This window comes from Apteryx rowi, unplaced genomic scaffold, assembly GCF_003343035.1.
Source record: "Apteryx rowi isolate R43461 unplaced genomic scaffold, aptRow1 scaffold_231, whole genome shotgun sequence".
In the NCBI taxonomy this organism is placed as follows: domain Eukaryota; kingdom Metazoa; phylum Chordata; class Aves; order Apterygiformes; family Apterygidae; genus Apteryx; species Apteryx rowi.
Window position 1 is genome coordinate 1,299,989 of NW_020448653.1, and position 16,247 is coordinate 1,316,235.

Consider the following 16,247-nt stretch of genomic DNA (forward strand, 5'->3'; position numbering starts at 1 on the left):
AATATGGAGAATAAGGACAGAGACTGGGCAGTGAGAAAAGGAGTATAATAGCATTTGAACATTTTATTTGCTGTGTAAAGCTGTCCTCTTCGTTTACAATAGCTTTTTTTTTTTTTTTAATGAACCAAAAATATTGCCTCATTCAGGGGAATGTGGGTCCAAAGAATAATTCCTTATAGTAAGGCAGTTGCTGTTTTAGCTTTACAGTTCATGCACACGTCTTCAAACGGTCAGGTAAGCCTGGTCATCTTAATRCAAGGAGGGATAGCATCAGAATTTGACTGCATTTAACAGCAGGCAGTGGATTTGAAGCAGTTTGGAGTGATTTTTCAAAGGTGCTGAGTATTAATTCTACTTTCAATCATAGGAGTTGTGAGTTCTCAGCTTTCCCGAGAAGCAAGCTCGAAATAGCATAAGTTGGTGACCAGAGAGTAAGGTATCCAAAAACAGTCATCATTTTTGGAAAATTTGGCCTAAAGCCAAAGCTTTTGATCCAAAACTAGTCACTTATTTTATGCTTCTGGCTATTGTTTCTGCCTCAGGGAGTGAGCAATGATTCATTTATTTTTGGGCAAGGAATCCAACAAGATGCCTGAATAACTTCAGTTTACTTTTCATCTTCCATGTTGGAAGAAGGTGAAGTAAGAGAACATTTTATTAGGATAATCTCTGATTTCATGCACACACAACCTGTCTGCTTTTAGTCATTTGTTTTGGCATGAACCTTAGAAACCACATCTTTCAGTTCCCATCGCTTTAGGTTTTCAATGTGTTCTATCTTGTTTTCCTTAGGCAAAGAGTTTACTTTATATCTGAAAATGTAATCAGAGCACAAATATATATATTTTTAAACCTCTCAAAAAAATAAGCTCTTTATATTCAAGTGCTTCTGCTTTCTTTATCTGTAGACAGTCGATACTTGTAAAGGAGACAGTAAGTCAGAGGATAACACTCAATTCTTTTCCAGACCCTTTCACTGCTTTCCTGGGTGGGACACAGCACAGCCTTTTGCAGCCTGATGTTTGAGGTGTTCAGGCCTTAATGAGTAATTGGTGTCCAACACTTCCAAAAATCAAGCCAGATTTTTGCCTGTGTCTGTTTCCCCAGCCATAAAGTACCAATGATGCTACCCATTCATCATTATTAAGAACTTTGACATCTGCAAAGGAAAAGGACACTGCAGTTAGACTACATTACATTTCAATGCCTATATGATTGTTTTCCAGGCATTATACCATGGGAAATTCTTTTTCTGTGAGAAAAATTCTGGAGTCCCTTTCTACTTGCATATTACCACTTTTCATTCAAACTCTGACTTCTGAGGTGATTGCGTTTTCAGTGTTCTCCTTTATAATTCATTGTTGTGCCAGATGTTTCAGAGGCAAAAGGAATAAACCTTTTCAGAGGCTATATTTTCACTTTGCTGTCAGATGATTGTAATGACCTTTTCTGGACACAGTATGCACCACGTAACAGAATAATTTCTCTCTCTCTACACGTGAGGCATGTAAGCTGTGGCATTACATGCCACATGTGGCAGGTTAGTGTTTTGTCTAAAGATACAGTATTTTCTCACATGATCCTATCATGACTGACATTGCTACGACCTCTGCTACTTTCACAAAGAGGTTATTACAGGCACTATACATCTAGTTTAGCAAAAATGGGTATCCATAGGGACCAGACCTCCTTCCCTCTGTATGCTGTGGCACACATCTGTCCTGAGACTCAGGAGCTATGAGATGAGGAAATTGATTTACATGGATCTTCACATCAGGTCATTATTTCCTGGGACTGAAGGCTGTCCCAATTCCGTTCTGAATTGATCATCCTGAGTCAGCATTTCTATGCACTATCTAATGATTTTCGTGTGTCACCTGAAGTTTTTGGTAGAGATCTGAACTTGTAGTGGTCATGGTCAACAGCAGAGACTTCTGCCACTTGTGTAGACAAAGCAGTTTCACTACCCACTACTTCCCAAGTGAGCAAGTGGCTGGAGGGATGTGTGTGTGACAATTTTTAGCTAAAACTTTATACTTTCCTATCCAAAGTTGCATGTTTCGTGTATCTAAAATCCAGAAGAAGCCAAATATGTCCATTTGAGCTGCTTTCTAATAATCTCTTACAGGTATGAACCTTCAGTGTTGATCTTGCTGCTTCTGATGTTCAGTCTCRTGGCCCAGCTTTGTACAGAGGTGCAGCAGGCAACCTCTGCTCTTGTAGCATGCAGCAGGCCTGATCCAAAGCCCAGTAAAGGTAGAGGGGTTATTTCCAGCCTAGCTCAGTGGGCTATGGGTCCTGTACAAAGTTGTTTTATGTGTCATAGGTAAAGTTGCCCATAAAAAGAGAGCCAATGCCAAGACCTCTCTTTTTTCTGACAAAGWGACTGATACTATGGTTCTTAGCTGATGCTAAGAAACAGACTACCAGCAAGGTTTTGAGGCATTTAACGTTCCTTATGAGAATAGGGTGTTCCGCATATTGCTWGTTTGGATCCTAATTGACAGAATATACTTGTGACTCCGCATTTAATCGTGGTTGCTGATTGGAGTAATTTAATCAAGGAACTGACTGAAGTAATCTAGAGTAGGCCTTGCTGGCAAATATCAGTAGTTAAGATAGATTGTCCTAGCAGAGAGGACCTCGGAAGAATGACTGCATAGGTCAGGAGTCTGCAGGCTGGAAAAGACATGACTTGTCAGGAACGTGATGCAGGTTTCTTGGCTTGTGAGTGGCATGGAGAAGTAGGGCTAGGGGTCAGTTGGTCAGTGTCTCTTCCAAAACGATAACATCAAGTGAAGCTAGGTTCAGAGCAAAAGGAGGTGGTTCTCCATAGATTGTGCAGTAGACTTGTGAAAATTGTTGCTAAAAGTTATGTTGTGGATGTCAGAAGTTTATCTGGGCTCAAGAAAAAGCTGAAGTACCTCAAAGAGAAATCCATGGAACAATCTAAATACAAATAAAATACATCCTGCTCAGAAAATCCCCTGAGTTGAAAATAATTGCAAGCAGGGAGAGTACTGAGAAGGAAGTATCATGTAAGCTTGTCCTGTTCTTTCGCTTCCCCCATTTATGCCACTGTCAGAGTCAGGATACTAGGCTCAAGGATCTGTGATCTGACCCAGTACAGATGTCCTTGTGAAACTGAGATTTTGGTAGGGTGCCCCAGCAGGGGGGCCTGCAGCAGCCCCTCTGAGCTCCCACAGCAGATCCCCAGAGCAGGGCTGTCTGACAGGGCTACCTGGCTTGCTGTACACCGTTTCCTCCTCTGCCGTGTTTATGCAGTGTTCACTTTCTCCCAAATGTTTGCATGAATTATCTATTAAATTATATCTTTTTTTATAGTTTTAATAAAAAGCTGTTGGTAGGTGTGGTTTTTGAAAATGAGGGGAGATATATGGGGTCATTGGACTGTTTTTAGTTGTGGTGAAAAGGGAGAAGAAAATCCTTGCTTTATCATTTTGAAAGCCTCTGATGCCATCTGCTGGGTTCGGTATGACATAACATATTAGAACAAGATTGCTAGGTGCTGACTGAAAAGAGCATGAAGAGTTGAATTTATCCAGGGCTGTAGTGTCTTTGTTTGCATCTCCTGGTTCTCTTGACTCTGTTGGTGGTAAGGTAACCCATGTCCCTGAGATGTACTGGGCCACACAGATAAGTGCCTTCTTATAGTTTTTTTTAATGACACTGTTAAGACTGACTTGTCTAATGGTTTTTACTGTGTTTGRTCACACAATAGAGAAATGCTGGAAGAAAACTGGGAGTGTCTGTCAGTGTGCCCTGGCCTCTGTGCAGGAGTGAATACTGCTGAGCAGCACAGCAGCTGCCTGAAGCATGGGTCCCATGGGGCAGACACAGGGTCTGCTCTGCAGTTTGAATGCCTTGGGGCAATGAGGTGGTGACCCCGGGCTCCAGCATGAGATGTCCCTAGCTCTCTCCTTGGGAATGYCCACAAGCAAGCTAAAAGAGTAAGGTAGCTATGGCCCATCCAGAGGACTGATGTGGACCTCGCATGTTCATAGTGCAGTGCAGGTGGCCAGCTATGCAGGTGGAGAGAAACCATGAACTCAACTGTGACAATGTTCCAGTGACCTGTGTGAGCTGCTGGGTTCAAACATATAGGGAGTTTTAATGTAGTTACCCACAGCACTGGCTTGGGACACTTGCGTTGCTGTGAGTCCCCACTACAGTAATATCCTTATCACAACTGTCTCCCAGCGTGTTTGCTCTTGCTCCTGAGTTTGATGGTGCAGGGTTTTGGCTTCAATACTGGTTTGCGCAATCCCATCCTCTCTCCCAGCCCTAGCTGCTCATGCCCTCCCCATGCCACAGTGCACCCTGTCCCCATGCTGTGTGTGAGGCCATGCTGTATACTGCTGAGTTAAATAAAATAAAAAATCCCACAAAAACTCTAGCATGATAAAATGGGTTATTTTTAACCCAGTTCAGTTCCTTTTTTCAGTTCACTGTGTGGCCTCATAAACAGTTGGGTCAGCACAAGCGAGGAGGCCTGGTGTCCGCAGCACTGAGGGAGGAGCAGGGACATGGCTGAAGAGCAAGACCTCTGTATTCAGCACTGCTTTTGAAGCCCCTGTGTCATCCAGCTGTGGCCAGGGCTTGGTGTCAGCATCAGGGAAGTCCCAGACATGAGCAGGTGTCTGTGAAGAGACATCTGGCTGCTACGTCAGAGCCGTYGTGGAGGAAGGGCAGCCCAGGTCATCAGGCTGCAGACACTGCTCTGTGCGGGCCACGAAGAACCCGGCTGAGCTTAATGATATATAGAAAACAAGGGTCCTTGCTGTTAGGTGGAAGTAAGCTTTGAATTTTCTACTGCTCAGGCAGAGAAGAGAGTGATTTGGCTATAGTGAATCCTCAGAGCATATTTAAATGCACTTTTGTGCATTAACCAAGTTTCACTAACTGTGCACCTAGAATTTAAAAAAATATTCATCAAAATGAATACCTGAATGAGGGGTAATGAAGCCTTTGGCTTTGGTTTCATTTTTTTCCTTATGTCTCAAGAGATGGTCGTGTAAAATCCCATCCGYGCTACTAAAATCCATGCTACTAAAATCTTACAGCCTTCCCTGCTGTAGTGCAGGGAGCAAATTCCTTCTGAATCTTAGGGAGGATGTTCAATTTGCAGGCAAGGAGTCAGCCCAACATTTTGGTAACTTTTGAATTGCAGTAATATATCRCTACATATCATACTGTGCTGAGCAGTAATGGAGAGAGGTCCTAGACTGCATCAAAAAGAACCAAAGAAAGAGGTTTAACAGATGTGTAGGTTTCTGAAAATGGTTACTTCTGATAGTGTTGCATTTTGAATAATCCTCTAGCTACAGCATGTGACAGTTTTACAGAATTGTTGGCAAGCAACAGCAAGAGTAAAGCAGAATGAAAACTTGTAGGAATAAAGCTAGAACTAGACCCAAAGGAAGGCGGTGAGTTGAGAAGGGAGAATCTGTTTCAGCTGAGATTTTACGCTTATCCAAATTTAACATGCTCTTTGAAAACTAATCATGTTCAGCTTTCAGTCTGGATGCCTTACAGATGGCAAGCCCCAGTGAGAAACATACTTCCTTCCAGTGTTTATACATTAAGTGTTAGACCTTGAACCATGACATTTCTAGACTTCATTGACCTCTAGATCACTATTAGATTTCTATAACTCTTGAATTCATATTACAAAGTATTGAAATTGTTTCAAGCAAATGCTACCAGTGGTAATTCACATGTAGTTCACAATCACCATCTTTTTCATATTTTCTTATACTGTTTTACTTTTCTTTTCAAATCATCTTTATGTTAACATGGTGCCTGTAGGCAGTGTTCTCACCAAAGTCACTGTGCGGTGCCTTCATACTTTTGTATTGCAACTGATCTCTGTGTTTGTCTAATTGCATGAATTAATATCTTTCAGCACCCTCAGATTCAGAAGGAGTCACAGTATATCAAATACCTTTGCTGTGATGATCAAGCAACTCTGCATCAGTGGGTAACAGGTATAAGAATTGCCAAGGTGAGATTAAAAGTAAATTTCTGTGTGGCCTCACTGGCCACATATGTTTTCTGTGACATTGTAAAGTCCTGCCTCCCTCAGGTAATCTCCAACTGGAGATGTGATTGTGCCAAGAATGGACATATATATTCATGCTAATTTTAGCATAGAAATGAAGAGCAGAAGGCCATGACTTCAGCACAGATTTACTAAATGCTCCTGTACGCTAGTTATCAATGTGTTTTCCCCATTAACATGTAAGAATAAATTTTGTAGCTACAAAATTAACGTACTCATAAAACTCACACCACAGATATGTGATGTAATAGTAAGATGCTGTGGCTAAAGATGGACAGGCTCTGGTTCATGTCTTACACTGCCAGAGCTTTTTGCTCTAGAGCCCAGGATTCAGCATCCCAAGTCTCCAGTCTGAAAATGTAATACTTGGAAAGCACTGGAAAAGGATATTTATTGAGCATGGTTGGTTTTAAAGCCAAGTTTCAAGATGTTTACAAATACTGAAATGAACATAAAATGTGAGAGTGATATCAGTAGGACTGCATTTGGCCATGGGGATTAATGTTGTTTTTGCTAGTGTGGAGATGTTTTCCACCTGGTCCTATACAGAGATGGGGCAACACTTCTAGAAACAGGTACTTTTTAAACAAAGCTGGGCAGGAAGGAATGGGGTCAGAAATGTTGTCTGAGAGCAAAATGAATGCTTGGCCTATTTCAAGTTTAACACCTTGTTGTATTGTTTTGCAGTATGGCAAGACACTATAYGATAATTACAAATGTGCAGTGAAGAGAGCTGGCTTGGCCTCTCGGTGGACAAATCAAGGGATGATGGAACCAGCTGTCTCTGCAGGATCCTTATCTACAGGTACCAGTGCTGTCAGAGCAGTTGAAATCACAATTACTGCCCTCTTCTCTGCCCCCCCCCCCCAAATCATGAGCAGTGCATATAGTCTGTGTTCAAAAAATTTTCCCATGGATTCAGCACAATAATGACTTGTTCTAGAGAGCCCAGTGTAGCTCTGAACTATAATCAAGCTCGCTCCGTGCACTTCTTTTAAAATTATGACTTCAAGGACACAAAGGCGACTCACCAAAGGCCAGTTTAAATCAATACACATTTCTACACAATTTAATAGGAATTTTTCTGTTGACAGCTGTGTACAAATCTGTTATCCTCCCTCCACATTATCCTGACTGATGGTCCATGTCTTGAAGTTTTCCATTTGTCCATCTGCATTCTGGCAGTGTCAGAGCTTTTATTCCAGTGGGTAGAAGGGATGAGTGGGCTATTCTGAGGATGATCTTTTCAGAAAGACGTTATTTTAGGGTGAGCCACTCTCTTTCCTGTTTTCCTTGCCATTATCTCCCTCATGGGGAAGGGTCTGCAAAGCCTCTCACAGACTCATTTGTACAGTAACAATGTGGGTGTTAGGAGAAGGGGGAAGAAAAGATTGGGTTAGTCTCTAACTTTACTTTTCCAGTAGCTTCATTCATGTGCTGCTACCTATTTTATCATCATACAGATACTCTAATGCATGATACTAGCTGTAACTTGCATGAATGTTTTTAGTTCACATACTTAAGATATGCTTTATTTATTAGGGAGAACATGCTGGCCAAGTACATACCACTGTAAGAAGAGTCAGACTCAAAGTCAGYGTTGACAATTCCCCATACCACTAACCTTATTTATTTTCATATACACTCACAACTCAAAATCCTCTTGAAAGCCTTACTTTGCCCTTTCTCAGTATATGTGAGAAGAAAGTGGGCTTTCCACTATGGCTTGGAGTCAAATCATGGTAAAAAATGCATGTCTGGGGTAGGAGGGACCAGTAACAGACTGTTTTAAGATCAGTGGACTCTCCGATAGTCATGTTGAGTGTTGGGCCCAGAGTGACTTTAGTTAGGGTGGCTGGGACAGGGTCATGCAGCATTTTGTTTTCTGATGTTGATGGCAGCAGAGAGGTGGCTGACCAGTGGGACTCCACACTGGTGCTGCACTAGATACTGGATACTGGCAGGATCACAGCCTAATTAAGTATATATATGTCTTTATGACTTTGACTCCTGACCAGAATCCAGGAACATCGCATGTGATCATAAAATATACTGTTAATCTTAACTAATGGATCCCATTAAATGGTTAAAGAGCCTGAAAAGATTTTAGACATGTATGTTGTCTCCGTGGAAATGACTGCGAAGAATCATTAGCTTTTTAATTAACGTAAGTGATTGGGATTCTTGCTGTCTTATAGTTAGCATTACTGCCCTACATAAAACCTGGGGGGCCAACTGTAATACTATAGAGTGCCTGACTGAGCAGTTGTCAGCTTGTGTTTTGAGAATGGAACAAAACATGTTTTCCTGTGTTTTCAAATGTCTGTATAGGTTGATTTCAGCATCGGCTAAAATTTACCATAGAAAACTACAGTCCTGTCTGAGCTTAGAGGCGGCTGTACTCTAATAACTTCATTGACTGCTAAAAGTAATGCTCAGGGAGGCAGGTGGAACTTCTGTTCTCACATCCTATGTAGTCTGTACTCCCTGATCACAGTGCTGTGACCAAAATTTGTGTGTCTGCATATACCCCAAACTATATAGTCTATGGTGTTGACATGTCCCAAGTGCCAAACAAATCTCAGGCAAAATATGTTGTTGTCATGTCTGCCTCACTATGTATATCTTTGGACACTCCAATAGCAATGTATGTTGTGTGCCAGCACAATACTGTGATGTTCAAAAGATGAAGGATGCTGCTCTTTGCAGATGTGCTGTATCACTACAAGGCTCTTGGGCAGCTACATTTTGCATTACATTTGTACTAATTTTTTTTGTTGTTTAAAGCAAATGTTATTTCACCATAAAAATTTGCAGAAACTGCCTCAGGAAGAATACTATAAAATCTAAATTAAATCTCCAGAGAGAAGAGTGCATGGACTTACATTCTGGATTGACTGGGGGTTCTTTAGCTGACTGTCTTTGTGTATAGCATACATATAGGTATGGGGCAGGAGCTGCTGTATTAAATGTTGCCTTCAAATCTTACGTAGTTTATGAAATACACATTCATTAACAGAAGAAGAAATAGATTATCATTTAGCTATGTCCCAACTTCCTGGTATCCAGGTAGACCTCTGTACCTTATGGTATGTAGTGTGGATCTCCCTCTGCCTGCTCTCATCCAGTTATATCTCAGCAGGACTGAGGGTGATAATGTCTTTGAGCAGCATGAAGCCCAGACTCCTACACTGCTATGGGGAGTAGGTGAAGTGAAGAGGGATGATAATTTGCCCCACTTGAGAGCATGACCTCAAAACCAAGAGATTCACATCTCTCTCTGCTGAGCACTTACAGCCAAAAGATTGGTTTTCACTCCTTATTCAAGTTCCATGTCAGACCTTTAACAGCCACAGGCTGTAGTATGAGTGATCAAAATGGCACTTTGGATTAAATATACTGGACTACATGTAGGCATAAAACAAGGACTTCAGACTATCTCCTGTCATCCCTTGAAGCCTAAGCAGTACCAGTAAATTCAGTGAATTACAGGGTGTGGTCTTACTTCTCTGTTGATTGTGTGATTTGAAAGTATAGCAATAAAAATGTATTTCTTATCACACTCATAGAACCTATTTGCTAATCAGAAAAGTATTCAGATCTTTTAAGTACATGTTAAAATTTTAATTACCTTTGTGCTTAGATTTATATTGTAGACGGCTGAGTGCTCACAAGCATCCAGAAAGTACTTGAGTAGAACCGGATCCATGGATTTGTATCTCAGAGTGATCTCTTCAAGCATCTCTATGCAGATACATTTGCAGAACCAGCTCTATTTTTTCTTTACCCACCATATTACACTGAATAACAAAATACTGTTATTTTCATGAATATTGCTATCATAAACCAGCATTGGTTGATGTTCTACAGTCACAGAYTCATTCAAGATACTTTTGTTACTGTAACTGAACACTTTGTGCATGAAGATAGACCTCTCAAAGCAATACTTTGATCAGTTCATCTTTACTGGATCTCAGAACCGTAAATTATAACAGAACTAAACCAGTCATTAAGGTTTACAAATATATGTACAAGGCACCAAAGACTGTCTGCTACTTTGACATGTTACAGCTTCCAAAAATCCTAGACTAAAGTGAACTAAAATGAACTAAAGTTCATTTAATACTTACCAGACTATACAGGGGTGGGGGATGTTTTTTCTGGTTAAAACCGCAAACTTTTTCTTTGGTCTCACATTCACTTACTCTGGCAGTACTATGGTATTTATGTATATCCCTTACAAACACTTTAAGGGTGGACAAAAGTTCTGCAGAGCTTTAACTTAGCCAGCTAGCAGATCTTTAGTAATCTGGGAATACGGTGGGTTTCACAAATCATCTGTGATTCCAGATTGGCAGGAAAGTCGCTAAGAAACTGATTCAGCCCATCTGTAGTACTTCTGACCTTCAGCTTGCATGACTTATGCATATGAAACTACTGCACTTTTAGTCTCTAAGCAAAAGTAAAGGGGAAAAAATGTAGTAAAATCTGAGAATTTAATTAATACTACAGCACTCCACAAACTTCAAGACGCTAAAGATGGGCATATAACACGGAAGGCCAGAGAGTTGCCTTAACTATACCAGTTTTTCTGCTTAGCTCCCCTTCTGAGCCAGCTACCCTTCTSTCTTCCTATGCCAGCCTTACCTGTCCCTTCTATAATCGCCAGTTTACAATGGTCAAAAGAAAAAGATCTTTGCCATAACTTTTACACGCACAGATGATTTGTCATAAGTCCTTGCAATTCTGCCACTTGTTTTTCCTGTAGGACTGTCAGCTGCAACCATGGCAGCATGTAGACAGTTATTAGTTTTAATGTAAGGCATCATGTTTGTTTTCTTTAGGCAATGTACCGAATATGAAAAGTCACAAAATAAGCCCAAAGTGGAAAACAGACATCATCGTGGCTTTTTGCTGCATTATGTATAAAACCTGCAATGAGTGGGTTTTCTGGTGGATGTTGGAAAGATCTTTTTTATAGCCTTTTACTTAGTTTGTTATCTGCTGTTCTGGTTAATATCACAAAACCGTAAGCCTCTTTTTCCCTCCCTTTGTTTTTGTCACAGATGCTGTTCAGGCAAATGGACAGATGCCCCAAATTGTTCCTCCTGCCAGTGCAGAGTTTTCAGAGGCTCAGAAAAAAGTGGATACATCAGAGGTACAGGTCAGCAGCTACTAGTGGTGAACCAGTTAAATTTCACTAATGAACCATTTCTTCAAGTTTGTTGTTCTTTACCCACCGTCTTCCCCCTCCAAGTGCCAGTGTACTGCTGTGACAAGGATTTGGCCCCTGGGGAGTGGCTGGCTCCTTGCAGCTCCTCCTTCCTCATGCTTTGCACACTACAATGTAATATGCATGTGCGCAGAAGCCAAGGACCTGCTGGTGGAAGTGAAGGCACAGCCATCCATCACTCATTCTTCAGAACAAGTATCTGTGAGTTCATGTAGCAGAAATAGGGAAACGCCTTCTGGGACAGTCTCAGAGTCTTTGCTGCCAGAACCTTGGTGCCATTTCCTGTCTCTACCAGAAAACAGGCCTTGGCCTGGTAACACAAAGGCTGCAGCAACATTTTCAGTGGGAAACACTGTGCACGCCTGAAGATAGGCATGTAAGAAAGGAGGAAGTATGTAGAAGGACAAACACTACATGCTTTCATTAGGATGTAAATGCACTCCTAAATTAAGCTCCAAATTTTGCCCACTTACTCCATCTCCAGCTGTAAAAAATATCAGAAGGTACAGTGTGAGGACTTCAAAAACACATACATGTCCTACAGAAAAAAATCTGCATTTGTTTGCAGTTGGTTATTCAGTTGTATCCCTCCATCCTGCATAAAGAGCAGGACAGGACAAGTAAAACTGTAAATTCCTAGGATTTTTTTTGCCATTTCCATAACATGTCCTACATTTCTTGTTTCTATCTTTGAATTCTTCTTTTAAAACACTCTATTACCCTGTTCTGAACTGCACTTCCTCTTGAATAGATTATATTCTCAGAATTCAGGCAGCAGTTCCCTCTTCATTTTGTCTAATTTACTTGCTTCTTTTTAGGCAAGGAGAGAGACAGCAAGAGAAGGCAAGTGTGCTATACATAGTTAATTCCAATATGTCAATACTGCTGACCACAGGGTTGCAGAGCGCTTTTCTCTAGCAGAAGCAAACATGTTGCCTTTCTTTAGTCACAGTTTCTGCAAGCCTGGGACCAAAAAATCACATTGAAGTCTTTCAGGGTACATTGTGTTACAGCTAGAGCACTAAGCTAGCTAGGTTTAAACTGATAAATTAGCATAACTAGAACTGAATGTAGTACAAGGCTTTTATGTTCAGGAGGGAAGACTTCTCCAGATTCACAAGAACAGATGTAAAAGCAGAAAGTGCATGTTAGATTGCATGATTTTATGGTAATTGTCAGCAGCTACCAGCTGCCATCTAAAAAAATGGAGAGAAAATTATGTTCAGACATTGCCAAATGGGCTTTATTTATCTTCAGAGTGTTGACTAGCAAACACAACTTGAAAGATAAGCCACCCAAATGTTACTGGATGTTTTAATTCATTTTTTGCTTAGAGAAAGTGATCAGAGGATTTAAATGTCTACTAACTTTGCAAATGTGGCTAGAACTTAATGGCTTCAGGGCTTTTTTTGTCATATGTTGTTCCAACAGCGGTGTGTGTGTGTGTGTGTGTGTGTACACACATGTGCCTTACACGACAGGCAGAAGACTCCCCTGGGGCTTGCCAGTGGTGCTCACCTGTTTACCAGAGGAGCAGCACTTTCCCCTGCTGTGAACTGCATAGAATAGGCACAGGCTGGTTCAGCCACTGGTTCCCCACTGGTTTGCAGTGCTCTCCCTCCTGCACTGAAGGGAGCCCAGTGCACTACCCCACAGCTGAATGCAGAGTGATGGGGACAGTGAATCTAGACGTACATGCTGTAAAATCCCAAATAGCTTCACCTTCTCCCCAGCTCACTACTGTTGTGACTAATAACCAGTTTGGCAGAGATTGGTAACTTCCTCATTATTTCAGCTTTATCCAGATACCCAGCAGTCACAGCTAGAGTGGGAGATAGAGATACATTGGGAAGAGAGCCAAAACTACATCTGCTTTTTATGTCCTCAAATCTTGCTCAGTATTTTTGGATGTAAACACACACCACTGAGACTTTTTTTCTTTAAAAAAACAAAAAACTTCATGTCCTCAGGGAGTGAGCAGCAGGGTAGAACATCAAGGAAGTATTTTTATATATCTTACTAACTGCAACTTTTTTAAATTGTAAAAGCATTCATTTTATGTGGGCAGCACTCAGAGAAGCACTATGGATACTTTTAACAGAGAATGTCCACTGTCAAAGCCCTATTGGCAGCTACAGAAAGAAAACAAAATACTGTTTGCACTCTTTTGGCAGAATGTACTCTACCTCATTTCACTGTGTGTCCATTGCACTCTTCTCACATACTTTCACATCATTTCACTGTTCTCAGGCAGTGACAGTAGTTTACAGATGTACTGACTGTCTTGTCCTTTTATTCCTTCTGTTTGATAAAGGATAAGTCAAATGGTGTCAGTGCATCTGGCCTGGCACAGCCAGTGATGAGGCCACAGAAATACCAGAATAAGAAAGGCTCACTGCAACCTCCTCCTCCACCTGAAAGGCGGTCATCTGCTGTTGCTGCTTCACCAGTTCTGCCCTCCAAAGTCAAACGAGACAGCGGCATCTTCCTAACAGATCCAGACAGCTTTCCAGCACCACCACCTGCATTGAAGATTGATTTGCCACCACCACCATCTGAGTTCTGTGAACCTCCTCCTGATTTTGTGCCTCCACCACCACCATTGTCCAGCAGTGGTAATGGAGACTTGCCTTTACCCCCTCTGCCTCCACCTCCACCTGTTGCCAGTAAGGTACCACCTCTGACAAAGAAACCTGTGCCACTTCCTCCAAAAAGACAAGAAAACACAGGACAAGATGGAGAGCCAAGGCCAGCTGGGCCACCTCCACTTGGGGGTGGAGGCAGACAGGCAGATTTCATGTCTGATCTGATGAAAGCTCTTGAGAAGAAAAGGGGTAGCAGCTCCTGAACGCTGAGGGCAGATGAACTTTAAGGCATAGCTCTTGGTGTTTGGTGTCATGGAAGGTGGTGTGGGATGAGGCCCTGCCAGGGGAGTTCTCCCCCAGAGCCTCCTGTGCTCAGCCCCTACCTTGTCCCTACAACCTGCTCCTTCCCTCCCCATTACCATCACTCCAGCACCAGGCCAAGGTAAGAAATTGGGGGTATGCTCTTGCTTCACTACAACAAGATAGCTAGGGTTGGTGGAGCAGCACTCGCCAGGCAGCAAGTGAAATGCACCTTCTGTAGCTGCCTTGTAAGAGAATTAGAGCTGAAGGAAACAATACTGTTTCTCATCGGAATTCTGAGAAGTGGAAGATTTCCCTCAAAGAATCTTTATTTTTATTAGAAAAGCCCAAGTTATTTTATTTTTTGGTCAAAAGACACTCCCCCCCCCCCCCAAAGAGAGACCTATCTTAAAAAGAAAAATCTCAGCTAGATTACCCTGAGATGAAAGGCAGGACAAGGGCCATTCCCAAAGAGTATCACCCCAAATGTTATACACCACTGTTTCCACACACAACTCCAGTCATACTGTCAGCACTCACAATTACTCCCTTTAAATATCATTTATTTGGTTAATTTTAGGTCAAGACAAATTTTTATCTCAAAGTGTTGTATGTTGCCCCTCGTGAGCAGAGCTTTTTTTTTTTCCCTGTTGGTTAACATTTGTCTTCAAACTGTACCTAGAAATAGTCTGTTTCCACAAAGACTTCATAATTATCTTGTACCTGATAAGAATGTGTCTCCTCCTACATATTTTTTTTTCATTTGTTCTCCATTTCAATTCTCCATTGTCATTTAGGCAGCATCCATTATTAGTTCTCAAATAAAAATAGCTTCTATTTTATATCTGCACAAAGTGTCACAGTTAATGAACATGCATTTTACTAGAAATTGGTACCACAGAACTTCAAATATTTTAAAGACTTTTTGCCTATATCTTCTAGATTGTTTTTAATTTCCTCCAGTCTTTATCCCTGTCTCATGCACATGATCTTCTAAGATTCCATAAATAACATACTCTTTTTTCCAAGCATGGCACCATGAAAGTGTATTAGCCATAGGAGCATATCAAAGCTTAGAACTACCTGCATCCACTGCCTCCAAGCTTCATGAAAAAATGCCAGTCATCCTAGCAAGTCTCACATTATTGCCAAACAACTCACTTTCTGATTTTGGTTAGGACTAATTTTCCCTTCTAGCCTAGCCAGCATAATTTGGAAGATGATAGTTTGTGAGATTCCAGCTATCTGTTATTGGGCCGTATCAGTTCCTGTGACCAATATCAGAGCTCCTCTCACGGGGAATCTGAAGAATAGTTTTAGTTGGGGTGTGCTTTATGTTTGGAAACTTCAGACATTTCTAAAGCCCAGGCACTGCACTGCCACAGCATGTCTGTACAGGAGGACTGCTGCATCTTGGCAACGTTTGCTGGAGATAATCACAAATCACAAAGCCTAACCAGTGCAGCATGTAGCCCAGTGAGTCTGTCTTCCTTTTTGAAATGCTTCAAGTCCTTTGGAACATGAGTTTTAGAGGCCCATTACTCTGAAAAATAGCCATAAAAAGCAAAGTATGCTGTTTAAATAAAGAAATAAAAGCAGCTCACAGACCAGGAGGAGAGGCTGCACTGCTGTTTGTCAAAGTGGGGTTGCTAGGGCCAGTGCAGAAGTGGTGGTGGGAGGCAGGGGAATGACAACGAGCTGATGACAGTGCCAAGGCCTGGGAATGTTTGGGGTCATCTCTAGTCCTATTTTTGCTTTAAGGTTACTTTTTTAATATCCGCATACCTGCGTAAAGAGCCTGGCAGAAATATGAAGGCAATAACCACCCCTTTATAAAGCGCCTTTCTTTGTGAAGCGGCTACCTAATCTGGACTACTCTTTAAAAAAACAAACAAACAAACAAAAAAAACATTAATGATATTGTGAACTACATACATTTCTTTCCTACTACTGAAATGATTTTTCTTTAAACTCCATGGTAAAGCACACAGCAGTGTCATCTCAGGTGAAAGAGATGGTTGCTTGAAGCAGACCAATAAATGCTACT

The 16,247-nt window shown here is 41.5% G+C and overlaps 1 protein-coding gene across 3 annotated transcripts in view; it reads left to right on the forward strand.

The window, feature by feature from the left end:
- APBB1IP (amyloid beta precursor protein binding family B member 1 interacting protein) overlaps positions 1-15,134 on the forward strand; it is a 55,716-nt gene extending 40,582 nt beyond the window's left edge. For 2 of the 3 annotated variants that reach the window (XM_026065743.1, XM_026065745.1), the window contains 4 exons: positions 5,927-6,025; positions 6,770-6,887; positions 11,149-11,246; positions 13,630-15,134. In XM_026065743.1, coding sequence (XP_025921528.1) covers positions 5,927-6,025; positions 6,770-6,887; positions 11,149-11,246; positions 13,630-14,163 — 849 coding nt within the window. In that variant the 3' untranslated portion in view covers positions 14,164-15,134. The remainder of the gene's footprint in view (positions 1-5,926; positions 6,026-6,769; positions 6,888-11,148; positions 11,247-13,629) is intronic. The other variant, XM_026065744.1, reaches the window with a different exon arrangement.
- Positions 15,135-16,247: the final 1,113 nt, after the last annotated feature.